Source organism: Oryctolagus cuniculus, chromosome 15, assembly GCF_051225735.1.
Source record: "Oryctolagus cuniculus isolate XC-2025 breed Fujian yellow rabbit chromosome 15, ASM5122573v1, whole genome shotgun sequence".
NCBI classification, from domain to species: domain Eukaryota; kingdom Metazoa; phylum Chordata; class Mammalia; order Lagomorpha; family Leporidae; genus Oryctolagus; species Oryctolagus cuniculus.
The window spans coordinates 61,440,213-61,468,174 of NC_142881.1; the positions used below are offsets into that span (position 1 = coordinate 61,440,213).

Here is a 27,962-nt window from a genome sequence, read left to right on the forward strand (position 1 = left end):
TTCTCTGCCTTTCAAATAAACAAACAAACTTGAAGAAGAAAAAAAAAAAAACCTCAAATACAGCACAACGTGTTACAGAGGTACCAAGTCCCGCAGTGGCAGCAGATACCCTGAGTCCACCCCACACGGGCCCCCACCAGCTCTCCCAGCACTGCTAGGACACCTGAGACAGCCACACGCTCCCTGCCTCTGAATTACAGAGAACGCGCTGGCAGCTGAGCTTCAAATCCACGCTACGACTTGAAATACTGTTTAAAAAGGGGAATGATCTGTTAGCCGATAGTGTAATTTAAATAAATTGGATTAATGCGTGGTTCTAACATTCATGGTTGGTTAATTTGGTTAATTTGATCTGTGTGTCATTTTGATGAAATTGCATTTGATATAGCTCTTTACATTATAAATTGCTAATGTGCTTTAACATATATATGACGATAAAATTATTGACTATTCTCATTCACTTTAAGGTGGCCTTGGAAGAAAATGGTTTGGAAAGTATTACTTGTGCAATAATGATTTGCCCTTGGAGTTCATAAATGGAAGTGTAATAGAGCAAGTGATTTAGCTAGTATTACTGAAAATGGCTTTTACAGCTACAAAATCATGCTAACAAACTATTATTATTTTAATATAGTACTTAGGGTTACACACCAAAATATATGAGAATTCTATTAGATGTGAGGCTGTCTCCAAGATTTTTTATACTGTTTAAAATATATTTCTACAAATAGTTAATGTCTATATCGAATTCCCTTATTCCCACCTACTTTTATTTCATCTCATTTTATTCTCCCAAAGGATCGGTTTAAACTGACAGGAGGAAGATGCTTCCTTGCAATAACTACTCCACTTTCATAAATATTTACAATATAAGCTATTCTAAAGCACAATACCACAGATCAGGGAAATATAGAGGCAAAACCTGAACAAATTGATTAATTTTCGGCAGTTTTAAAACAGTACAGGAATCCATTAGCAGATGGCACTGACTCTCATGTTCATGAACATTTCAGAAAACTGTCTTTAAACTTTTAGAAAAATCCATTTCTAGCATCAAAAAGCCATAAGATCTCTATTTTTCTAGTTGCAAAAATCTAATATATTTGAAAGTACTTTGATTTGTATACTTCTGAAGAGAATGATTTCAAAAGAAGCTGTCTTGTCATTCTCAATGCTCGAACCAACTTGACAAAACCTCACCTGTGACACACTGGCCTGTGATTATTGATTATTGATCATCACATGATTATTTTTAAAAGCCTCTTTGCAGAAGCTTGACTGTAGAGGACAGGGTCACTTCCATGAGGACTGCAGGTTGCTAATGGCCCATGCTGCTCCTTGGCGGATGGTTTGTCCTGGTTCTCATCAGTTTACAAAAAAATAATGCCAAGAAGTTGCCTGAGTAAAACCATAAGAATGGTTCATCTTCATCAGCTCTTTACCAGTTTGTTTGAAATAAAAGAAAATTTGGTCTCAAGAAACCAGACAATTTTGTCTTTTTATGAAAGCAGTTGGTGGGTATAAATAAAATTTTCTGTTTCTCACCACAACCAGTTTATACAATAAGGACAAATGCTTAGGATTTTTCCCTATTTTCTTCTCCTCCCTTCTAGGATAACAGTGTAATTTTAAATATTGTTTAGGGAATCCCATAGGCTACAGTCGTGCAAACACAGGCATAATGAATTGCATTCAAATTATATTTTGTCTTGATACAAAATTGTATACTCTTCAATTATCTCAAGATCAGTTCATTTCCAACGACTCACCTGGAGATGAAAGTGATCTTAATTTTTTAACATGACATTATCGCTCAATTACAAAATAGTTGAGCAATTTCTCCTTATCAGCATACTCATTTTTAGGCAGATCTGCAAATGAGGCTGTTAAGATGTTAAATTACAATGACACTTTCGATTTCCAGTTCAAAATGATGGACTGAGCACACGTGCTTCTTTCGACTGGCAGATACGTCTAGCTGCCCGTAATAATCAGTGTTGTCTTTCATTCTGAAATACGGATGCAGAACCTAAGATCACCAGGCATTTAAGCAAAGCCAACATGAAAGAGAAAGATGAAAATCAATCATTAGAACATCTGCCTGGGTGAAATAATTTAGGGAGAAGATAACTTTAACACATTCTAATTAGTTTCCGAAAGATTTGAAGACAAGGTGCGGTTAAAAAAAATAATGAAAAACAGTATGCTATGGAAAATGAACAATTAGAGAACAAGAAAGCACTCTTAGAGCTCTTGGGAACTGAAATTATTATTACCAAAATTATACACTGAGGAAAATGTAAAAGATAGAAGAAAAAAGTAAGAGACCTGGAGGAACACACCAAGAGATCAACACCGGGCTTACAAACATCCCAGTAAGAGACAAGTAAAAGGAAGGATGGGAGAAATAAAGGGGCTGGGGGAAAAATAATCCTACACTTAACAGGAAAACAGCCCTGCACTAGGAAGACCTGAGTCTCCAAACTGAGCAGTTTACTGCCAAGTGCTGAGCAAAATGAAGAGGGAGGAGAGAGATTGATGACTTCAAAATGCTAAAGCAAAACAATTCTAAGGCTAAAAATTACATACCCTACTGAATGATAATCCAAAATCACCCCATTCACACGTTCTGTAGGGGCCAGAATTGTGATGCAGCGGCTTAAGCCACTGCCTGCGATGCCGCCATCCCATATGGGCAGTGGGACTTGCTGGGCCACTGCAGCCACATGGGAGACCCAGATGAAGCTCTTGGCTCCTGGCTTCAGCCCGGCCCAGCCCTAGCTATTGCAGCCATCTGGGGGGTGAACCAGCAGATGAACGATCTCCATCTCTCCCTCCCTCTCTGTAACTCTGCCTTTCAAATAAAAAAAATCTTCAAAAAAATACAATTCTGTTTGTGTAAGAAAACGAAGTTTACTTCCCTGTACTGTTTCTGGAGTTGCATGATGCGGATACAAACAGACCAAGAGACAACCAAGAAAGGAGGAGCATGGGATTGAGTATGAGCAGGAGACAGGTCCCGGGATGACCCCTGGCGAGGACAACTTCTGCCCCAAATTGGAGGAGGTCAGAGGGATCCAGGGACAATGTCCTCGAACAGGACCCCTGCAAAGAACAACATAATTGAGAAGCTGAGTGATTCGGAGGGTATGATACAGGCACACTTTCCCTTGTTCAACAAGAACAAAGAAAAGTGCAGTCCCTCCTCATTATCCGCCGGTTCTGTATCTGCATGATTTCCTACTGGCTACAATGTATTTGTAACCCCAAAACCAATACTCATGGACTACTGGTGGTCACTCAAAGACACGCACAGAGCTTCAAGGAGTGTCAGTCTCCCCATGTGCACATTCCTAAGAGGTGAACGAGGCCTTCCTGCTTCAGCTCTCACACCAGCAACAGGAATGCTTTTCGCAGTCCTTGGCGTGCTGTGATTTTTTTATGTTTTTGTTGGTGTTTGCTGTTTAAAATGGCTCACAAGGCCGGTGCCGCGGCTCACTAGGCTAATCCTCCGCCTTGCGGCGCCGGCACACCGGGTTCTAGTCCCGGTCGGGGCGCCGGATTCTGTCCCGGTTGCCCCTCTTCCAGGCCAGCCCTCTGCTGTGGCCCGGGAGTGCAGTGGAGGATGGCCCAAGTGCTTGGGCCCTGCATCCCATGGGAGACCAGGAAAAGCACCTGGCTCCTGGCTCCTGCCATCGGATCAGCGCGGAAGGAAGGAAGACCTTTCTCTCTGTCTCTCTCTCTCTCACTGTCCACTCTGCCTGTCAAAAAAAAAAAAATAAAAAATAAAAAAAAATAAATAAAAATAAAAATAAATAAAATGGCTCACAAGCATAATGAGGCACTGCCCGGTGTTCCTCAGGGCAAGGGTGAGATGCACCATATGGAGACATCACGGGTGTTAAAGAAGCGTTGTTCAGGCATGAGCTACAGTGCTGTCGGCCGTGAGTTCAGTGTTAAATGAACCAAGCATGTATACCCCATAAGATGCCTTTAAACAGAAACACAGGCATGACAAGGCTGCGTGTTGATCGGTTGATCAAAGCATGACCAGTGGCCTGCAGGAACCTAACGCCATCCGGAGAGCAGTTCAGTATCCACCCATTCGTGTTCCAGCCACTGGACAGCAGAGCTGGCAACCTCTCAGGCCGGAGGGGAAACCATACACAAAACATAGCATCTGAAGGTGCTGCCAAGTAAAGTAGAGATAATTTTGAACGTCATGTTTCCAAAGCAAACAGATCCCATTCTTGATGCTGGGACACAAGGCTCCTAGTGCGGGACCACAGAGAAGGAAATGTGCCACTAGCACCCCCTCGGTATTCTGCTGGGAACAACAGGTACAAAGTCTTCATCACCCAAACGCTGCATGTTGGCATTTCAGTTTCAAAATAAACCTAGAGGGGCCGGCACTGTGACATAGTGGGTAAAGCCGCCATCTAAAATGCCTGCATCCCATATGGGCGCCGATTCAAGAACCAGCTGTTCCACTTCCCATCCAGCTCTCTGCTGTGGCCTGGGAAAGCAACAGAAGATGGCCCAAGTCCTTGGGCCCTGCACCCACATGGGAGACTGGAAGAAGCTCCTGGCTCCTGGCTTTGGATCAGCCCATCTCAAGGTGTTGCGGCCTTTTAGGGAGTGAACCGGCAGATAGAAGACCTCACTCTATCTCTGCCTCTCTGTAACTCTTTCTTTCAAATAAATGAATAAATCTTAAAAAAAAAAAAAAAGAATATGCTGCTATACAAGTCTCAACACATTTTAAAAAATAAAATAAAATAAACCTAAAAATAAAATGTGGTGATGATGCAAAAAATGTAAAATGTTATGAACCGAGACAATGGGAAGTAGACAGATGAAACTAGGCAGGCAAGGCAGGGAGCAGAGCACCAGAGAAAGATCTGCACTCTCATCCTCATCCTACGAGAGGGCAGTGTGAGAGGTGATGCCCAAACTGGAGGAGTCGGAAACAGCGCCTGAGATTTGTGATTTAAAGTTGCCAAGGCAACTGGAGGAGGAAACTAAAGTGAACATATAACTGTCAACAATCAGAAAAGGAAGGAGAGGCCGGCGCCGCGGCTCACTAGGCTAATCCTCCACCTAGCGGTGCCGGCACACCAAGTTCTAGTCCCGGTCGGGGCGCCGGATTCTGTCCCGGTTGCCCCTCTTCCAGGCCAGCCCTCTGCTGTGGCCAGGGAGTGCAGTGGAGGATGGCCCAAGTGCTTGGGCCCTGCACCCCATGGGAGACCAGGAAAAGCACCTGGCTCCTGGCTCCTGCCATCGGATCAGCACGGTGCGCCGGCTGCAGCGCGCCGGCCGCGGCGGCCATTGGAGGGTGAACCAACGGCAAAAGGAAGACCTTTCTCTCTGTCTGTCTCTCTCACTGTCCACTCTGCCTGTAAAAAAAAAAAAAAAAAAAAAAGGAAGGAGAAATACAAAATGCAGACTTGTCACATGTGGTCACCTCTGCAAGTGAGCCTGGAGGAGAAAGAAGGGGTAAATTTTCAACACTGACTCGTCCAGAAACAATTTTACCTTTACTTACAATGTGCAAATATTACTTAGATTTAAAGGTAAAATAATCTCAGATGTCTAAAACAGCTTCTTTATCTCCTCTTTTCCTTGCTTCAAGGGGATCTTGAGCAAGACTATATGTTCAAGCTTAATGGGGGCAGGCCCAACACAAATATTCCTGAACCTTGTCAGTTCAGAGTCCTCAGTGTCTCGGCCACGTCTCCTCTCTGCCACAGGCCAGAAGAAACGTGAGTTCCATTTATTAAAGGTCCGAGCAACTTCAGAAGTATTTATGGCTAAACATGTGCTGGCCATTTGAAAAAACAGTACACACGAATTGAAGAGAATATTTGTATGCCATCCTCAAATCTTCACAATGAATTACAACTAAGATGTGTGCACCTGCTGGGCACTACGTAAGTTCTTCAATCAGATTGGACACTGCCACTCTCATTTTCTGTCCCATATTGATTTTCACCCACAGCTTGCTTTTAATCACAGCAACTCCCAAAAACCCAGCTTTGCAAAGATAAGGCCTCATCAAGAAGAATGTAGTGCATGCAATCTACCACTGAAACTGTGAGCCAGCGTGAGCTGGGAGTGCGGGTCCAGCAGAGGCCAAGCATCATTGTACTTGCCTTGAAAGCTTAACCACTCCTGCAGGTGTGCCCCAGGGTGCCCTGGTGCATAGTTTGGGAACCATGGCTCTCAGATCTCTTTGAAACTTCATTATGGTTTATTACTACCATTATTATGGTATATTTATTTTCTAATGCAGCTCTGTTGGAAAATATTTGAGGACCAGGGTCATGGAAGTTCCATACCATGTAATGTGATTTCTTGTTCAATAATAAATACCCCATAAATGTTATCTTTCATTGAATGCAAGGTGTCAGTGATGGCAAAATGCATACCAATTTCTAGAGACAGTAAAATGTTTTTTTTAAAAAAAGTACATCATAAAACCAGTGAAATACAGTAGTTATTTGAATAGGCTGGTGTGAGTTTATTGCCCATGTCTGAGTCAGTGCTGTAATTTAATATTTACCCTGTGTTATCTATAAAATCTAACTCATCAGTGTCTTTATGGGCTTGAAACCTGATCCTAGAAATAAATCCTAAAACAACAGAGTCAGAACACTCCCTGTTCCTCTGCACGCCCACAAGTGGTGCTCCTCTGGCCACAGGGGCCCCTGTGTGTGAGAGGGCACAGCTGCCCTGCTTCCCTGAGTTTGCAGTTTAGTTCCTGTCCCCCAGGGCCATTGAGCTTAGAGCTCTCTGATTCGCTAACCCTGAATCTTTGCAGATCTGGGTTTCAGGTTCCTCAAGGGTCCCACATGTCACCTGGAGGACACAGCCACTGCATAGAGCCATGCTGTCCCCAGGGCCTTCTGTGGTGTGTGTGAGGTGCTAAGTGTATCCTCCAGCCACACTTTCTTCAAACATGTAAACAGACATAATGTGCTCATACTGCAGCCCTAATCAGAGCAAAACTGTTTCAGAACAGAAGGTAAATACATGTAAACATTTAGGTATTAGCGGGATGGAAACAAATTTTCCTGTTGAGATGTTTCTTTTCTCAACACTCAGATTCACAGGATGTGGATAAAATCCTGTCAAGTTTTTAACTCCTTTCTTCCCAAGAGTGAGTGGAGTTCAAGGAAAGAAGAAAGTTGGAGTTATAATTTCTCCTAACTCGGTGGAGTCCAGCACAGGCATGGGGCGGGGGTGGTCTTGGAGAGCAGGGTCTTCTCCCAGGGCTGGGGAGGCCCAGCACTTTCCTCCATCTGTGGACTCCATAAATGGGACCTGGAATCCTCTGGGGATTCCTGGGTGTGGGTATTCTGACGGCCATGACTCTGGCTGCTTACAGCTCACCAGGCCTGCTCAAGAACACCCAAAGGTCAGTGGGTCTCACCTGGAGCTGCATTCCCCAGCCCCAGCCAAGGCCCTCAGCAGGAAGGAAGCCCAGAAGCCACAGGGACTCTTGTGATAAAGCACTCCTAGGGTGATCCCTACATCTACTTCCGGCCTTGATTTCCTTCCTCAGCACTTTCTCCGCAGGACCACTGCCCTGAAGTCACTTTTCTTCTGCCACACGTCTGAATTTCCAATTCTTAGGACAACTTGTGACTCCCCGTGGCTTCACTGGGAGAGGGCCCAGGCGGCTTTATCCTGCCGCCCAGTCGCTCTCTGGCTGTTTGTGTATGGGCACGCGTGTGCGTGTAGGGGACGTTCTGGCCCTCATGACACTGGTCCTTGTGCATCTTCCCCAGTGGGAGGATGGTAGGGAGAGATCATGACCTTATCCACCACACACCATATCCACCGGGCATGTCCACCCAGTGATGGGCTTTTCATGTGGTTTCCTTGGCAACCAGACTTACTAATCCCCCTCCCCCCCTACTTAACAGTACTGGAAAAAGCACATAATTGGCTTAGTGGAGTCACTAATACATCTTTGTGAACCTGTGCAGGCTCTTAACTCTTTAGAACTGACTTTTTAAAGAGACTAAGCTTCTTTTCCAAAACCGTTTGAAAGTGCATTTCAGGAAAATCAGTGTGATTAAGGCCGAAGGACCTTAAGAATCAATTAGCCACCTCCCCTGTTTCGCAGATGAGGCCAGAGGCCGGAGAAATGACGTGGAGCTCGGGTAACTGGTTATGCAGAAGTGGGACCGTGCCTAGGCCTCGGCTCTGGTCCCAGCTCTGTCCACTCTACCAAGAACCACCTCCATTCTGAGCACCAGCACCCAGCTAGCAAACAGGTGCTGTGTGAGGACAGGGCCACTCAACCTTGCTGCACCTGTCCCCAGGGACAGGTGTTCCACACCAGACACCTCAAAAAGTCCCTTTGGTGCAAAACAAATTTTTAAATCCATGCGTAGTTTTTTTCATTTAAAAATTCATTTAAAACATTTATTATGAAAAAGACTGTGGATTTCAAAAATTTTTGCACCAAAATAAACACCTTTTAATAACATTTTCCACAAATTTTTGAAGTCCCCTTCTACTGATGAATAAACTAATTAGCAGTTAGTGGCTTCCTCAAAGGCAGCACATCCGCAGGTGGATTTAAGAGAGTAAGCCACCTCAACACGAGCATGGAAAACGTGGACGTTCTAAACACGGTGATATTATTCTATCTCTGCGTCTTACTACCAGAAAGAGCATTCTGAGACTATCTTTGCATGTACTTAATTTTTTTTTTCCATTTACGAGTCTGAGATATCAACAGAGACAGATTGGCAGAGAGACAGAAAGAGGGAGCTCCCATCTGCTGGATCACTTTCCAAATGGCCGCAGTGGCCAGGGACAAGAGCTGGGAGCTAGGGACTCAACCCAGGGCTCCACACGGGTGGCAGGGACCCAATTGCTTGAGCATCACCTCTGCCTCCCAGGGTCTGCACTGGCAGGAAGCTGGAGTCAGGAGCTGGAGCCAGGGAAGTCAGTGAGGGATGTGGTCTCTTAGCGTCTACGCTAAACCTCTACTCACGCTTAAACCCAACTTTGATAAATGTCTGCACCATTTGGGGGCAAAACCACACACACAAAAACAGAGTGGTAAGTACATAGGAGCATTTGAAAACAGTGTATTTGATGTATGTAATAAAATGTCCCAAACTTGCATCATTCACCTGGGAGATAAATGAGTGTTGAGAATGCAGTTTGTGGCTAATTCTGTAGTTTTTAATACAAAACTCCATCATAATGGCACTGTCGGATGCTTTAGGGAATTGAGTTCTACACTGATGCTCATCAGATGAACTAAATCCCAGCATTGCATCTATTTCCTATTAACCGCGCACTCATGGACATCCTCTTCCGCCATACTTCTTGCCACATTCTCAGGCCACTCTCCAGCGACAGTTTTCATGAACTGGTCCTCTCAAGGCTGGGCTGGCTTGATGGGGAAGGGATGTTTGCAGGTGGGCCTGCCCACGCCCAGCTCCTGCGTGCAGCACCCTGCGGTTGCAGTCAGGTGCATCACCCCAGCACCCAGAGGCCATACTGCTGAGTCCCGGGTATTTGCAGCCACCCTGCCTCAACCCCGCCTTCTTTCCTTTTCAGCATTGTGTTAGTGCCGGGAGGCCACGGTGTCAGCAAGCTGAGAGGGAAACTGAGGCAAGATGTCGGGCCGGAGCGGGAAGAAGAAGATGTCCAAGCTGTCCCGTTCAGCCAGGGCAGGCGTCATCTTCCCGGTGGGGAGGCTGATGCGCTACCTGAAGAAAGGGACTTTCAAGTACCGGATCAGCGTGGGGGCTCCCGTCTACATGGCGGCTGTCATCGAGTACCTGGCAGGTAAGGCAAACCCGCCCGCCTGTGTGTGGTGACGGCTCTCACCTGGCCTGCGAGGCCAAGCCAACTCCCAGAGGCTTCAGGAGAGGGAGGAGGGTGCGGGAAGGACCAGTAGAAGGCAGAGGACCCACCACCTAGGAGCTCTCTAGCCTAGCTGTGTTTTGCTGTCAGGGCTAGGGGGAGTTGTATTCCTAGATTTCTTACTGTGGACCTTAACAACCTCAGCATTTGATTTTCTTTCCTTTTTAAGTCAAGGACCTTACACATTTCTACTTAAAGGAAGCAGTTTAACAAGTTTAAACGGCCAGCATCATTACTGTGTGCTTTGGGGCTTTTATTGAATAAAATAAGCCCTGTGATACCACAACAGTCCGTCTGATAACGGTGGGTGGGTAGCATATACAGTGTGGATACACTCAACAAAGGGACTGGTCATATCCCAGGAGGGACAGGGCAGGCTGGTGCCAAGATTTCCTCCTGCTACCCAGAATGGCACACAATTTAAAACTCTATTTCTGGAATTTTCCTTTTAATATGACCTTGGTGAACCCCCATGGTAACTGAAAACTGCAGCAACACTGCAGATTAGGGGAGACTAGTCTGTGTGTGTGAGAGAGAGAGTATGAGATACACAAGTAAATATGGTTTGTTTCTTGTAGGATCAATTTTTTTTTTTTTTTTTGACAGAGTGGACAGTGAGAGAGAGAGATAGAGAGAAAGGTCTCCCTTTACCATTGGTTCACCCCCAATGGCTGCCGTGGCCCGCACGCTGCAGCCAACGCACCGCGCTGATCCGAAGCCAGGAGCCGGGTGCTTCTCCTGGTCTCCCATGCAGGTGCAGGGCCCAAGCACTTGGGCCATCCTCCACTGCACTCCCAGGTCACAGCAGAGAGCTGGCCTGGAAGAGGGGCAACAGGGACAGAATCCGGTGCCCCGACCGGGACTAGAACCTGGGGTGCCAGCGCCACAGGCAGAGGATTAGCCTATTGAGCCGCGGCGCCGGCCTGTAGGGTCATTTTAACCATGAGCAATAACAGCTAACATTGCTTAACATTAACAAATTACCCAAACGACAAGATTAAGTTCCCTGGGAAGTCCACTGGATTAGAAAGCATCCTCCTCAAACTGTCCTGGGAAACTGAGGCCCTGAACTGCAGGGTGAAAACCCCTGCAGGTGTGGCACAGCGGCCCCAGCTTCTGACCCCAGGTTCCTCAGCTCTCCTGTCTCTGCCTCAAAAGCCATCTCTTGGGGCAGGTGTTTGTGGGTAAGTCACCCCATGGGACGCCCACATTCCATATCGGAGTGTTTGTGGGTAAGTCACCCCATGGGACGCCCACATTCCACATCAGAGTGTTTGTGGGTAAGTCACCCCATGGGACACCCACATTCCATATCGGAGTGCCTGGTCAATTCCCAGCTCCTCTGCTTCTGATCCAGCTTCCTGCCAATGCTGACCACGGGAGGCAGCTGGCAGTGGCTCAAGTACTTGGGTTCCTGCCACTTACGTAGGGAACCTGGATGGAGTTCCCAGTTCCTGGCTTCAGCCTGAACCAGCACCTGCTGCTGCAGGCATTTTGGGAGCGAGCCAACAAATGAAAGATCTGTTCTCAGATAAAATGAAAATAAAACAGTTTTATGAAAGAGCAAGCTGTGACCCGCTAGGCACAGTGCTGTACTACGGGCGGTATCCTTGTGAGGATTCCATAAAGCTGCACGGAGAGAGCCTGGCTCAGCCAAGCACGTGAGTGACTGCCATCACACAGCCACTGCTGCAGCTGAGTGGAGACCTCAGGTGTGTCAGGAGCCCAGGAGGGAGCGGAAGGGCTGGGCACCAGATGCCATGAAAGTGAGGAAGGTCCCCTAGAGAGAGAGCATGGCCACGAGACTGCAGGGCCCAGGGCCTGCCCAAGCAGCACCAGGTACCCAGGTTCATGGGACAAGTACAGCAGAAAAGGGGCAAAGAGACTGCCAGAGGCTGAGGGGGAGGTGTGAGCAAGCAACACCATAGGAGCCCAGGGAAGGGCAGGGGAGCCAGCAGCCCTAATGGGCCACTCAGGCAAAAATCAAAGACAATAAACCTGGCCCCTCAAGGTCATGGTGACCTGGGTAAGGACAATGTGGCAGTCAGAGCCAAACCACATTGGGTTGAGGAGGGGGAGGTGTGGCCTAGGACCCACAGGGTGGGAGCTCTTCAATCACGTGGTTATCAGCGTTGTCACTAGATCCTATCACTCAACACGCTGGTGAGGAAGCATGTGGATATCGTTTAAACAACTGAGAAAACTGTATTCCGAGGACACTGGTTTTGTTTGTCATCCTCTGTATTTGATGTATCTAAAACTCTATCCTGGGCCGGCGCCGCGGCTCAGTAGGCTAATCCTCCTCCTTGCAGCGCCGGCACACCAGGTTCTAGTCCCAGTCCGGGCGCCGGATTCTGTCCTGGTTGCCCCTCTTCCAGGCCAGCTCTCTGCTGTGGCCCGGGAAGGCAGTGGAGGATGGCCCAAGTGCTTGGGCCCTGCACCCCATGGGAGACCAGGAGAAGCTCCTGCCTTCGGATCAGCACGGTGCGCCGGCCGCAGCGCAGGCCGCGGCGGCCATTGGAGGGTGAACCAACGGCCAACGGCAAAGGAAGACCTTTCTCTCTGTCTCTCTCTCTCACTGTCCACTCTGTCAAAAAAAAAAAAACACCTCTATCCTGGGGCTGGCACTGTGGCTCACTTGGTTAATCCTCTGCCTGCGGCGCCGGCATCCCATATGGGCACCGGTCCTGTCCCGGCTGTTCCTCTTCCAGTCCAGCTCTCTGCTGTGGCCCGGGAAGGCAGTGGAGGATGGCCCAAGTGCTTGGGCCCTGCACCTGCATGGGAGACCAGGAGGAAGCACCTGGCTCCTGGCTTCGGATCAGCGTAGCTCTGGCCATAGCAGCCATTTGGGGGATGAACCAACAGAAGGAAGACCTTTCTCTCTGTCTCTCTCACTGTCTAACTCTATCTGTAAAAAAAAAAAAAAAAAAAAAAAATCTATCCTGGGAGCAGCCATTTGGCATTGCAGTCAAGATGCTGCTTGGGACACCACAGCCCAGATCAGAGTGCCTGGGTTCAAGTCCCAGCTCCGCACCCTGATTCCAGCTTCCTGCGAATGCAGAGCCTGGCACGCCAGGGTGAGGACCCCAGTAGTTGGTTGCTGCCTCCCACATGGGAGACCTGGATTGAGTTCCCAGCTGCTGGCTTCAGTTTGACCCAGCCCCAGAAGTTGTAAAACAGCGCGCTCACTAAGGAAAACAAGCTAGTTCCAAAAAAGCTCAACATTAGAGCCACCCATCACCTAGCAGTCAGACAGCCTTAGAATTGAAGCAGGGACTCAAGCAGACAGCCGTACCACAACACCTGCAGCAGCATTACCCACAGCAGCCGAAAGGCAGATTGCAAGTGTCCATCTGCACAGGACTGTACCCTGCCCACACAATGGGACGCCAAGTTACTCCACCACAAGAAGGATCAAAACCGCAATGCAGACCACAGCACCGTGCGGATGAAAGACCATGGAGTACGATTCCACTACAGGAAGTACCTGGAGCATCAAGTACCTAGACAGAAAGCAGAGAGATGGCTACCGGCGGCTGGAAGGAAGAAGAATGGGGAGCTGATGCCACTGAATTGGCTGAATTGGACTTTAAATACAGCAAAAATTTATGTTCTGTATATTTTATCACGATTAAAAACTAAAAACACTTAGTCTGAAACGGGTCGTTGGTGCTCACCCAACTACTGAAAGCATTCCTGGCACCGACAAGAGGCAGCCCCTGCGGCGGAGAGAGGGGCTGGACACAGGGAGATGCCAGGGAAGCTGGGTTCCTGGGGGCTCCAGAGCTGGCCGGAGCTCTGACCCCACACAGGCAGGCACCTCTTCCAGCACCCAGAGGGGAGAGGCTGCCGGGACACAGGCTCACACCAGGGTCCCCTGTGGGACGTCGGCACGTCACAGGCGCAGCCGCTCCCAGGTGGCCCTCAGGAGACAACACTGAGTATGGCACGCCTTGCTCCTACCTGAATCTCGCAGACAGTGCTCTCCACCCCGCGTGAACTGGTCCCTCCTGCTGTGGTCCTGGGAGCCCGGCGGCCACTCTCGGTGGGCCTCCTCTGGCTGGAGGAGCCCCTCCTCAGATTCATGTCTGGTTTCTGAAGTCCTCTCTCCAGGTCGCTGAGACGCAGGCTGGCAGGGGAGGGGACAGACCCGCAGTGGCACCCACTTCCAGCAGCCCCAGGGGCGAGGGCAGCGTGGCTGTGCCTGACTTCCCCAGGCGGGCTGCCTGGCTGGTCCCAGGTGCACACATCCTGTTGCTGTTAGAGACATACAATGTCTCTAGTCCCACCTTAATGGCAGAGGTTGAACAATCCAGCAAAGAATGCATAATCAACTACTCTAGAATGTTCCATGGATTTGAACCTGTGTAAGTATCCCAGAATATTCAGCATATCCATACTTCAGTTCCTTGATGTGTAGAATTCTGCTAGTGTTGGCCAACTTATCAGCCTCAGGGGCAGGCATGTAGTGTAATAGTTAAGATGCCCACATCCCGAAGCCAGCGCTGTGGCGTAGCCAGTATCCCATGTGGGTGCCGGTTCAAGTCCCAGCTGCTCCACTTCTGATCCAGCTCTCTGATGGCCTGGGAAAGCAGAAGATGGCTCAGGTCCTTGGGCCTCTACACCCACATGGGAGACCCGGAAGAAGTGCCTGGCTTCGGTCTGTCTGGCCTAGCCCTGGCCGTTGCGGCCATTTGGGGAGTGAACCAGCGGATGGAAGACGTCTCCTCTGCTTCTGCCTCTCTGTGCCTCTTTCAAATAAATATATAAATCTTTAAATAGACTAACTGGGAAGCAGGTATTGAGTGCAAATACAAACAGGCTTTATTTAGCAGTGAACGAGTAAACACACATTCACATGCAGGTGTGGGCTGCCCACAGAGAAATCCGAAACATAAGTGAGCCAGACTTGCTCGTGAATGAGAGAAGAAAAACCACGGTCCTCCAAACAACGACCGACACCACCGGCCTGCGGGAGAGTCCTCTCACCCACCTGCCACCTCTCTTTATAACGAATGGGATGAGCCCACCCCCGCCACATCAGAGCTACCAATGGGTGGTGTCTGAGCATGCGCCTGATCCCGGATGTGATAGGTGCATCCTGGGAAGGTGGGCGTATCAAGCCGGCACTTAAAGAGACAGCGCAAGAATGCCAACTCAGCTGAATTTTAACTTACTGCCGAGTTATACCAGGTCAATTGGGTCTCTCCACGCATTTTCTTATCTAACGGTTTTCATTTATTACGTGTGTATTTTGAAAAAATCACTGTGGCTGCCGTGAGCAAGTATATGGTTGCACGGGGCTTACACCGCCCGAGGACACACATGTAAGAGCGCCTCGTGGGGCCGGTGTTGAGGCGCGGCTAGTTAAGCCTCCGCCTGCGACTCCAGCATCCTAAACTGGAGCCCTGGTTCGGGTTCAGCTGCTTTGCTTCTGATACAGCTCCCTTCTTATATGCCTGGGAAGGCAGCTTAGGATGGCCCAAACGCTTGGGCCCCTGCACCCCTGTAGGAGACCTGGGTGGAGTTCAAGGCTCCTGACTGGCCTGGCCCGGACCCTGCCATTGCGGCCATTTGGGGAGTGAACAGATGGAAGATATCTCTCTCTCTCTCTCCCCGTCTCTGTCTGTGTAACTGCCTTCAAGGAAGTAAATAAGTCTCTAAAAAAAAAGTGGTGTCTCATTCCCACCATAGACTGCAATGATATATTTATTATGAGAATTTATTTCCAGCAGATGTTAATAAAGGGCCTTGCATGAACAAAACCAAGGGCAGTAAAGCGCGTTAGGGAAGGGGCGTCTTTGTTTTACTTTGCGTAAGGTGCATGTGGGCCAGCATATGAAGGCACGGATCTGGAGGAGGGTAAAACTGGGGACAGGGAAACCACGTGGCCAGCCATCATATCACCTGGGCTAGAAGAGAGGCCAGCCTGAACCCAGTAATGGCACCCAGTGGGGCACAGGTGAGTAAGATTGAGGAGGCTGGCCGTGAGGGGCTAGGGGCAGGTGAGCAGAGGGAGAAGGAAGCCTCTTGTGGTAGGGGCTATGTGTGGGTGGAGCTGCCGGGTCCCAGATGCACTGGAGAAGGAGGTGTGGGGAATGACTGGAGACGTGCTGGGTTTCGTTTTCCTGCAGGGCCCCTGTCCAGGTGGCATCCTGGCAGGACTAGAGCAGGGGCCTGTGTGTTGAAGCTGGAGCTGTGGCTGGGTGGGTTTTCCCCCAGGAGATTGCAGAGCCCAAGGAGAGCACAGGGCACCACCACACAGGGTCGGGCAAGGAGACTGAGCCATGGAGGAAGGGCCACTCCGTGTCCCGGTCCCAGCCGTTCACTGAAGGTGGTATTTCCTATCTTCCTCGGGCTGGAGTGCCCAGTGTTGTCTAGGTTGTGTACAGAAGGAGAAGACCCGGGCATGCCTTTGGCTAAGGGAGTCGTGCCTGTGTGGGAGCAGCCGCTCAGCTGTGTTCCACGTGGCTGCTGTGGTGGCGGTGTGACTGCCAGGAGCTCGGCCGTGCTGTAGGAGTCTGTGGACCTCACAGGCGTCCAGAGCACTCAGCAGAATCACAATCGTCCTGCAGAATTGGCAGTGAAGCCAAGTTGTGCTGTGTGAATCTTGTTTTCCTATTGATTGCCAATGTAAGGACTCTTTGGGCCCCAGGATCGATAAAATCACTCACGAGTGTAGCAGACTTTTGTGATTCCTGAGAATATACTTGTCACAATAACATTTGAACCACTAATGATGAGTAACATGATTTCAGCCATTTAAATAGTGATGTCCCTGTCCAAGGATGTCCAGACTGAACATCCAAAAATACACAAATTATGTGCTCCACAGTCTCTGTTGTGTCAATACGTTCTTCTCTTTAAAGAAAAAATGCCAGGGGCCGACACCATGGCTCTCTTGGTTAATCCTCCACCTGCAATGCCGGCATCCCAAATGGGCGCCGGGTTCTAGTCCCAGTTGCTCCTCTTCCGGTCCGGCTCTTTGCTGTGGCCCGGGAGGGCAGTGGAGGATGGCCCAAGTGCTTGGGCCCTGCACCCCATGGGAGACCAGGAGGAAGCACCTGGCTCCTGGCTTCAGATTGGTGAAGCTCTGGCCGTGGCGGCCATTTGGGGGGTGAACCAACAGAAGGAAGACCTTTCTCTCTATCTGTCAAATTAAAAAAAAATGCTAGAGCCTAGAATCCAGGGTTTATTTATTTATTTAAAGGCAGAATAATGGGGGGCGGGGGGGCTCCTCCATCCACTGGTTCCCTCCCCAATGACTGCAATAGCTGGGGCTGGGCCAGCTAAAGCCAGGAGCCAGGAACTCCATTCTGGCCTCCCACATAGGTAGGTGGGAGGGGCCAACTACTTTGGCCATCACCCTCTGCCTTTCCAAGTGCATCAGCAGGAAGCTGGACTGGATGCGGAGCAGCCGGGTCGTAAAGCGGTACTCCGAGGTGGGATGCCCGTGTCCCAAGCAGCAGCTTAACCTGCTGTGCCCCAACATCAGCTCCAGGGTGTTCTTTCTTACAAGTTGTTTCAGAAAGGCAGCCCAAGAGCCCAGCTGCTCACTCGCTGCATGGCCTGCACTGCGCCGCTCGTCCCTCGTGCCGCATTTGATTCCAGCGGGTTTTCCTTCTGTGAATCCAATTCCTGTGCATCCGTCTGTCCAACTGAAAACAGCCGGACCTTCCTCAGGGGCTTCTGCAAGCTCCAGGCCCGTACGGCTCCCTGGCAGCCTGGCCCTCGTGCAGACGGCTCACTCGACGGCCTTGGAGAGGTTGCACACCTCTCTAAGCACAGGTGGCAGGAGGCAGGAGAGCCGTGGTTCAAGATGCTAAACTCAGTTCACCTGCTCCCAAGTTTCAACTTGAGCAGCTCCATGGTTCCCTCTCCCATTTAAAAAGAGAGGCAATGGCTGGTGCCGCAGCTCACTAGGCTAATCCTCCGCCTTGCGGCGCCGGCACACCAGGTTCTAGTCCCGGTCGGGGCGCCGGATTCTGTCCCGGTTGCCCCTCTTCCAGGCCAGCTCTCTGCTGTGGCCAGGGAGTGCAGTGGAGGATGGCCCGAGTACTTGGGCCCTGCACCCTATGGGAGACCAGGAGAAGCACCTGGCTCCTGCCATCGGATCAGCACGGTGCGCCGGCCGCAGCGCGCCGGCCACGGCGGCCATTGGAGGTGAACCAACGGCAAAAGGAAGACCTTTCTCTCTGTCTCTCTCTCTCACTGTCCACTCTGCCTGTCAAAAAATAAATAAATAAATAAATAAATAAGAGAGAAAGAGGCAAGTATGGGCTCCAGCAGTGACGATGCCCTGAGTAAGCTGGTAAGGAAATCTCTTTTATGGTGCACACTGGGGAATTGTACTTTTTGACCTGGAGTCATTAAAAAAAAAAAAAAAAAAAAAAAAAACTTTGAGAGATTTACACCTCCATCTCTTGATGGGTATCCTTTGCAAGAGAGAGAAAGGATTGGGCAACGACCTGAATGCAGCCAAGTGGATGACTTACCATCCACTTCAAATCCCCGTCCCATTGTTCCACCAAGTGTGCTCATGGCTCTCAAAGTGGAGCGCCCCAATCTTTGATTCAGAAAACATGGGCCCGTAGAAATGCATTGGGGGTAAGCACAATAGTCATTGCTTAATCATCTGGAGAAGATGTGAGAATGAATTTGCGGTGATTTAGCGCTTTTTCATTATGGAAATGCCATATAAATATTTAACTGTAATGTTTATTTTATTCTAATTTTTTGTTAATCACATTTGCTTAGTTAATATGGCATACTTATGCCAAGTTTTTATTATTGCCATAGATTTTATGAATGATGGCAATTTCATGTGCTATTTCATTTGAAATTAGGTTGATTGTAAAGACTCCTACAGAATTGCCTGTTAATTTTAGGATTTATGTATTGTACCAGCAGACCCCTGAACACACGCACACACACTGACTCCCTCTCATTATCAAGGAGACAACACATGGGCACACACCTCCAGCTTTCCAAAGAAAGGGATTTTTCTTCAAAGCTCATTCACATTTTTGAAGGCAGACAAATTTGGTTTAGTATAACATCCTCCCAATTTTGAGGAAGAAGGGAAAATAACAAAACAAGACAGAAGACGAAGAGGCAATGTGCATCCGTGGTCTAAACCAATTCCACAGCTTTTTATGATTTTGACCCCAAAGTGTTGCTGCCATGTGAAATTGCTATAGGAAAAGTTCTTTTCATCAACATTTTCTCATTTACCAAATGCCATGTCTGATCAGCTCAGAGCTATGCTTACGTCCTGGGGGGTCTTTCCACCCAGGTCTCGTGAGCATCTCCTCATTCCATGGCTGAATCAGCTCCCACCATTGACTGTCCCCCAGGACGGGAGCAACCTGCCGCACCAAGGGAGGGGGTGAGGGAGTCTACAGCGGATCCCACTGGGTCCCAGAGACAGATTTTTTTTTTTTTTTTTTGACAGGCAGAGTGGACAGTGAGAGAGAGAGACAGAGAGAAAGGTCTTCCTTTGCCGTTGGTTCACTCTCCAATGGCCGCCGCGGCCGGTGCGCTGCGGCCAGCGCACCACGCTGATCCGATGGCAGGAGCCAGGTGCTTCTCCTGGTCTCCCATGGGGTGCAGGGCCCAAGCACCTGGGCCATCCTCCACTGCACTCCCGGGCCACAGCAGAGAGCTGGCCTGGAAGAGGGGCAACCGGGACAGAATCCGGCACCCCGATCAGGACTAGAACCTGGTATGCCGGCGCCGCTAGGCGGAGGATTAGCCTATTGAGCCGCGGCGCCGACTCCCCAGAGACAGATTCTACCCACTCTCTACTCTCCTCAGAGATGGCTTTGCTCTCTGTAGACCCAACAAAATTCAGGGCCTGCACCAAGATTCTGCATTAGTCAGGATTCACTTCTGCTAACTTTGGCTTAAACAAGAGACTTTACTTCACTCTCATATTAAAAACTCCAGGACAGACAGAGCAGAATGGTCTGTTCCCTCCATCTTGTTGCTCTCCTCCACAACTTCTTGGTCAAAGACAGCTGCTCAGATGCCATCCATCATGTCCATCATCCACCAGCAGAAAGGGAAGAAGGCCACAAACCTTCCCAGAAGTCCCTTACAACACAACTGCCTGCCTTCCATTGGCCAGAACTTAGTCACATGACCGTACTTTTCAACCAGGGATGGTGGGAAATACAGTCTTTGTTCCTGTGGCTCTGGACTCAGCCGAAAGTCACAAGCCCATCTACTAAGGAAGAGGAAGAATGAATGTCCAGAACAATAAGACTTTGCTCTAGGATCCTGTATCAGATCTTACAAAAATATCATACTTGCCTCTAATGGGTTCTTTTTGGCATTCTAGACTTCTTTCCAAGTCCAAGTTTAAAAATAGCCAGTGGGCCGGCACCGCGGCTCACTATGCTAATCCTCCGCCTGCGGCGCCGACACAGCGGGTTCTAGTCCTGGTCGGGGCGCCAGATTCTGTCCTGGTTGTCCCTCTTCCAGGCCAGCTCTCTGCTGTGGCCCGGGAGTGCAGTGGAGGATGGCCCAAGTCCTTGGGCCCTGCACCCCATGGGAGACCAGGAGAAGCACCTGGCTCCTGGCTTCAGATCAGCGTGGTGCGCTGGCCACGACAGCCATTGGAGGGTGAACCAACGGTAAAGGAAGACCTTTCTCTCTGTCTCTCTCTCTCACTGTCCACTCTGCCTGTCAAAAAAAAATTTTTTTTAAAGAAAATAGCCAGTGAATAAATTGGATCAAACCCAAAGACCGTGTCTATAGGAAAACTTTAGAGAGCTCAGATGCCATTGTGTGATTGCCTGCTAACACTCCCTTGTCATTTCAGCCGAAATCCTGGAGCTGGCCGGGAATGCCGCGAGAGACAACAAGAAAGCCAGAATAGCTCCAAGACACATCCTGCTGGCAGTTGCCAATGATGAGGAACTCAACCAGGTATGTCTGAGGCATTGCCACAGCCACGGGATAGGTCTCCAAACACAGCACAGCAGGTGGAGCCGGCTGTCCACAGACCACACCTGCGACAGCCACGTCTGTGCACTCTCAGACCAGCTAAGGGGAGGACTCACGCTGCTGGGTCTGTGGTTCAGTTTCAGACTCAGTGCCTGTGGGACAGGTCCTGCTGTGTGCCCCAGCCCAGCCCACTCCATAGTACGCAAGGTGGTGGGTAAACAGTATAAGGGGTTTTGTTTAGGCGCAGGCTATTGGCCTGGAGGTTGAAGATGCCCATGTCCAGTATGAGTGCCAGGGTTCCATGCGCAGTTCTGGCTTCTGATTCCAGCTTCTGACCACTGCAGACCCCGGGAGGCCTCAGTGATAGCTCAAGTAATTGGGATCCTGCCTCCCATGTGGGAACACCTGAGTTGAGTTCCTGGCTCCTGGCTTTTGCCTGCCCCAGCCGGTCACTGCAAGCATGCGGAGGGTGAACCAGCAAATAGGAGCCCTCGCTCCCTGTCTGTCTGCATCGCTGCCTCTCTGCCTCTCAATTTTTAAATACACTCATTTAAAAGAAGTTTTATTTATATTTATTTTCTTATCTCATTCACTCAAACTGTAGTGAAAAATTGGCTCTTATTGCCAATCTTGCTGATCCATCATGGACTGACAATTTCAAAAATGGGACAAAAATTAATCACTAAAAAGACATAAAGGTATATAAGCTACAAACCATAATTTTTGTAAGCAGATTCAATAGCTATTCAACAATTTTGTTTAAGTTGCTATTCTTCTTGTTTTATTAATTTTTTTTGTATTTTTATTTATATGAGGTGAACAAATGTCCTGTATTTCATATATACGGATTTATAGTGATACTTCCCACCCTCCCCTCCTTCCTCCTTCCTTATTCTTTCTTTTAATTTTTACAATGACATACTTTCTGTTTATTTTATAATCATAAGCTTAACCCTCCACTAAGTAAAGAATTCAACAAATAATAAGAAAAAATACCTGTTCCTCAACAGTAGAAATAAGGACTGTAAACATTCAAATCTCAAAATGTCAGTTTCGCTCATATGCATTATAATTATTTTTTTCATTTGAAAGGCAGAGAGACAGAGAAAGATGTTCCATTTGCTGGCTCACTCCCCAAATGCCTGCAACACGCAGGCTGGACCAGGTGGAAGCCAGGAGCCTGGAACCCAATCTGGGTCTCCCACATGGGCGGCAGGGCCCTGAGCCCCTGAGCCATCACTGCTGCCTCCCAGCATGCACAGTAGCAGGGAGCAGTTTGCTGTAGATGTTTCCAGGCTCTTCCTTACCAGTTCCAAACGTCTGTTTTCATAAGTGGGTAGCTAATGGGCAAATGTGGTCCGTGGACTGTTGACGCTTCGGGATTGGCACAGTATATTCCTGTAGTCATACGTGTCAATCATCTACAGTAAGCATACACTGATGGGGCCGTGCATGGTCAGGAGAGGGGATCCGTAACAGGCTCTGCTCCTTGCACTGACCTTTGAACCTGATCGTGTCCAGCTGTGCTCCCACGTGTGAAGCTCTTTGTGCTCCTCTGTGTCTGGAATGCCAGAGCCCCAGGCAGCTTCCCCAGTTCAACTTCTGTCTCCTTTTCATTTTGCTTTGCTTTGTTTTGCTTTCTGCACAAGATCAGGGGATACCTCGATTCCTACAGAGAAATACTGCAAGCAGGAGGGGAAAGCCAGTTAAACGGTGTAGTGTGCAGTTTCTTTAGGAAAGCAGAAACCCAAGTTCAGGCTCGTTTTGCCGACCGTTAGACCCGCGTTAAATCCGCAGCAGCAAGCTCTCTGCTGAGTGAGCCCGCGCTCTTCTCTCCTCAGCTGCTGAAGGGGGTGACCATCGCCAGTGGAGGCGTCCTGCCCAGAATTCACCCCGAACTGCTGGCCAAAAAGCGAGGGACCAAAGGCAAGTCGGAAACCATCCTCTCCCCACCCCCAGAGAAGAGAGGAAGGAAGGCCTCGTCCGGAAAGAAGGGGGGCAAGAAGTCCAAGGCCACCAAGCCACGCACGTCCAAAAAGGTGAGCCGAGAGGCTGCACGCCTGAGCTGGGCACCCACCCCACCGCTGTGCTCGGGTTTGCATCCCCCCCACAAAACCCTCGGACTCACAGCTAAGCCCAGGGGCTGGCACTGGGAGGCGGGGCCTGGGGAATGTCATTAGATCATTGAGGACGCCCTCTCCTGAACCTGAGCAAGCTTCTCCACGCCTTCCGCCCCGGAGGGCACAGCCAGAGGGCACCAGCTCTGAGGAATGGACCTCGCCCGCACACGCCCTGCGGGCGCCTGCCTTGATCTTAGATTTCTCAGCAATGAATCTCCATCTCTGATGAGCCACCCATCATGTGGCGATTTGTTACGCCGCTGGAACAGACTGAGACAGTGCAGAGGGAAAGCAAAGCTTAGCGAGGCACTGATGCAGGCTGAGCCGGCGTCTCTGCAGAACCCAGGGTGCTGCGGCTTGGTGCGGGGAGGAGAGGGTCAAGGCCTTTGAGCCTTGAGCGGGCTGGTTTTCAGACCCCTCTCCCACCCCCACCAGAATCTCACGTGAGAGGCACAAGCCTGGAACCCTGCTTCTCGTTCCTCCGTGGAGCCCCATGCTGCAGACTCGGCAATCCCTGGTCTCCCTTAGGAAGCCCCCTAGGTTCAGCCAGTGGGCGTCCAGGTGTCTGGGACAGCTTGCCATAATGAGTAGCGTAGCTCGCAGAGAGCCCTTTGTGTAGCAATACATTCAGGTGCTGCTCAGGACAGGACCCACTAGGCCCCTGTGGCTGTTTACATTTGAATTAATATTACATCCAGTTACAAATTCAGGTTCTCGATGGCACAAGCCACATCACATGGACACGGTAGCAGCCGACAGCTCGGACAGAATTTCCGTGACCACAGAGTTCTGTGAGGCCGAGCTGTGACGCTGTGACATTCTCATTCCACACACCTCCATGATAACACAGAAGGTCATGTGAGAGTTCGGGCCACTACCACTGCACCCCAGGGAGACCAGGGCAGAAGGGAGGTTGAGCAGTGCCCTGTGGACGACCCCCTTCGCTCTGCTGCTTGCCTTCGTAAGCTCTAGGCACTGAAAAGAGCAAGCACGACGTCCCTGTGTCCAGGTGCAGGTGAGGGCCCGGGTGTGTGGTCCATTGTCTGCTGACCTAGGAGGACACCTGCGCCGTGTGTGTTGTAAGGATCGGTTCTGGAGGCTGGCAAGTCCAGGATCCAGGGGCCACTTCTGTGACACGGGGCAGGGCATCACGGGGCCAGGAGCCAGCGAGGGCAGGAACAGGAGCGCGCTCCCTTTTACAACAGAGCCACTCCCCTGATCGGCGCTTAATCCATTCAGGAGGCAGAGCTGCCCTTGGCCTAATCACCTCTTAAAGGTCCCACCTCCCAGCACTGGCACAGTGGCAGTCGCATGTCAGCATGAGTTTTGGAGGGGACATTCAGCCACGGCAACATGTGAGCCCCTCACCGGCCCTCAGTCTTGGCAGTGTCCTTTCCTTTTTCTCAAACTGCTGTCCCTTGCCTCCCTCCATCCAGAAACAGTGGGACACAGGGGCAGGCGTTGCAGCACAGTGGTTCAGCAGGGCTTGGGACACCCTCATCTCGTGTGAGAGTACCCGGGTGTGCAGCTCGTGCCTCTGCTCACCCAGCCTCCTGCCAGTGCACCCTGGGAGGCAGCGGGTGAGGACTCAAGGACTTGGGCCCCTGCCACCCATGGGGGAGGCCTGGATGGAGTTTCAGGCTTGTGGCCTACCCCAACTATCATGAGCATTTGGATGGGAGACCTCTCTCGCTCTCTCCCGCTCACTCGCTCTCTTGCTGTGTGTGTGTGTGTGTCTTGAGCGTGCTCTCACTCTCACTGTACATCTCAGATAAAAAAGAAACAGCAGAACATAACGCCTAACCACTTCCTTTCCTGTCCAAGCTGGTGGCAGCCATGGGAAGAGCTAAGGAAAGCCACACTGGCTCTTTCTGATTCTCACCTGTTCTGCCTTCTGCCAACAGTCCAAACCAAAGGACAGCGATAAAGAAGGAGCTTCACACTCCACCTCGGAGGACGGGCCAGGGGATGGATTCACCATTCTGTCTTCTAAGAGCCTTGTTCTAGGACAGAAGGTAATACAGTGATCTTGGTGTGCCGCAGTAAAACTGTTGTATTCTTACCACCTCCTGTTTATGAGCAGTGACGCCTCCTTCGTCCCTCGCCCCTTGCTCCCCTAATATGACTTTCCCTCCGGTCTTGGATTATTCATTGGTAGACTAAAGAGCTGGGCAGTGTCTGCATGGTGAGAGTGAGCAAGCCCTCCTCTGGTGCTGAGAACTGCTAACACTGACGTTGATCAGCCAAAGGGAAGCACAGAGTAGCTAGGACGACAGGACTGGTTTTCCTGGGGATTCTCCCTGCGCCTGTCCATAGCTAGCCCTCTCAAACAGCCTCTGAGAGGCCTGTCTTCATTGAATGTAATTGGTCAAAGAAATAAAACAGGAGTATCTGTTTCCTGGACATGCCTGGTGTTAGCAATGACTTCCTTGCTAATAGCTCAGCCTGCTTGCCTTCCTGGGCTGCAGGAAGAAAACCAACAGGGCCATACATCTGAGCAGTCCTCAGCAACACAACAGCAGCCCAGGCAGACGTGCAAAGATTTTATCCCCACAAGTGTGAAGTCTACAGAGCACTTTGTCTACCAAGTCAACTGGGGCTGCAGTAGCTACACCAGGAAATAGTCACTTCCTCCTCTCCGGTCACTGAGTGCTGCACACTGACAATAGAGTGAACCTCCCTCAAAGCCATTGGCAAAAGCATGTCCTGAGAACACAGGTGTGCGAGTTTCCAGTGCCTCACTAATGGCAGAAAGCAGGGAGCAGAGAGGTGGAATTGGTGTCCCTCCTACAGCTGTCCATGGTTCCGTGCTGAGTAGCGTTCTCCACTCAGCCAGGGGGACCAAAGTTCCTCCTCACACAGGTCATGATAGAGAACGCCTTTCTTACAACCCATGATGAGCACACTGGGTGGCATTTCCCAAGGGTAGCCTCCTGATGTGGTCCCCAAAATGCAAGGAGGCCAGACATGGGCAGGTCAGCATCCCAGAGCCCACCACTCCTCTCAAGCAAGGTAGTTGGCTTCTGAGTCCTGCCTCCAGAGGTTCTGTGCTGTTCTGGAAAGATCCAGGGCACTAAGGGGAGAAGACAGAGTGAGCCCTGGGCTTCCCTCATGGCAGCAACTCAGAGCACTGACTCCTCACTGAAAACCTCCCACTGGGCCGGCGCCGCGGCTCACTAGGCTAATCCTCCGCTTTGCGGTGCCGGCATACCGGGTTCTAGTCCCGGTCGGGGCGCCGGATTCTGTCCGGGTTGCCCCTCTTCCAGGCCAGCCCTCTGCTGTGGCCCGGGAGTGCAGTGGAGGATGGCCCAAGTGCTTGGGCCCTGCACCCCATGGGAGACCAGGAGAAGTACCTGGCTCCTGCCATCGGATCAGCACGGTGCGCCGGCCACAGCACGCCAGCCGTGGCGGCCATTGGAGGGTGAACCAACGGCAAAAGGAAGACCTTTCTCTCTGTCTCTCTCTCTCACTGTCCACTCTGCCTATAAAAAAAAATAAATAAATAAATAAAAACTCCCACTGGTGTTGGCAACCAAAGGAAAGAAAGAGGAGGGAGACCTCGTTCCTCTTCCTGGAAGAGGAGGTGCATTTGTTGCATGCTCAAAGCAAAGACAATCCGCTGGGCTCAAAAAGCCTAGTGAAAAACAGACAGCGGGGAACATCGAGAGCAGTGCTCTCCGTGCAGCCTTTGTGTTGACATCCAGTAAGAATAATTAAGAATTAATGAGTGCTGAGTAAAATACGAAGATTTCAGTGGAACTTCATCTTCCTGTGTTCTCCGTCTTTCCTTCCCAACGCAGCTGTCCCTGACCCAGAGTGACATCAGCCATATTGGCTCCATGAGAGTGGAGGGCATCGTCCATCCAACCACAGCTGAAATTGACCTCAAGGAAGATATAGGTAAGGGCCTCTACTTTGGTAGAGGCGCCATGAAGTAGCCCGGTGTTAGGTCACGTCCTCGTGAGATCCGTCATTTGTCACTGTCAACTGGACATCCCACTGTCTGAGTCCCTGTCAAACTCTTGTCTTCACCTGTGATTGGACAACATCATGAGAGATTAATGAGCTTTTTGAAATCCTGCATATATTTTTGGACAGTTTTATGAAGTATTGTGTAAAAGTCGATCAATAGTGTGCAGTTCGGTGAATTTTTCTCAAAGTGAACCCTACCCTACAACCAGTGGCTGGCCCAGGAGTCCAAGGCCAGAAAGGAGATCGGGGGTGGTGGGCACGGGCTGTGATCCCCACTGCCCTGTTGTAGCATTGAGACGCAAGCACAGCAGTGAGGAAACCCCAGGGGGGCAGGCTGCTCTCGGAGACGACTGCCCTCTGGGCCAGATGCACTTTCATGCCTGAGCCTGGGTGGGAGCTCCATCGCCCAAGTCCGAGGGTCTCTCTGAACTGAATAATAATAACAGAAATAACACAGGTTGAGTTTGCCTTTTCCAAAATGCTCAGGACCAGAAGTGTTTCAGATTTTGTTTTTTGAGTTTTTTTTTTTTAAGATTTATTTATTTATTAGAGAGGCAGAGTTACAGACAGAGGACGAGAAAGAGAAGTCTTCCATCCACTGGTTCACTCCCCAAATGGCCACAATGGCCAGATCTAGGCCTATCTGAAGCCAGGAGCCAAGAGCTTCCTCCGGGTCTCCCACATGGGTATTGGAGCCCAAGCACTTGGGCCATCCTCTGCTGCTTTCTCAGCGCATCAGTAGGGAGCTGGATCGGAAGTGGAGCAGCCAGGACTTGAACCAGTGCCCATATGGGATGCCGGCACTACAGGCAGAGGCCTAACCTACCACACCACAGCACCAGCACAGTGCCAGCCCCTATTTCAGATTTTGGAACATTAGCATATACATAATGAGATATCCTGGGAGAGGGTACCCAAGTCTAAACACGAAATTCATTTACGTTTCTTGTGCTCCTTATAAGCCTAGGCTGAGGGCCATCTTGTGTAACATTTTTCTTGCACCGTAGTTTTGACTGCAGCCCAGGA

The 27,962-nt window shown here is 50.1% G+C and overlaps 1 protein-coding gene across 1 annotated transcript in view; it reads left to right on the forward strand.

The window, feature by feature from the left end:
* The window catches only part of MACROH2A2 (macroH2A.2 histone), a 44,155-nt gene that overhangs the window by 7,183 nt on the left and 9,010 nt on the right, over window positions 1-27,962 (forward strand). Inside the window, exons 2-6 of the mRNA XM_002718440.6 lie at window positions 9,586-9,816; window positions 20,720-20,826; window positions 22,686-22,883; window positions 24,869-24,979; window positions 26,765-26,864. Of these exons, the coding sequence (XP_002718486.1) occupies window positions 9,645-9,816; window positions 20,720-20,826; window positions 22,686-22,883; window positions 24,869-24,979; window positions 26,765-26,864 (688 nt within the window). The 5' untranslated portion in view covers window positions 9,586-9,644. The remainder of the gene's footprint in view (window positions 1-9,585; window positions 9,817-20,719; window positions 20,827-22,685; window positions 22,884-24,868; window positions 24,980-26,764; window positions 26,865-27,962) is intronic.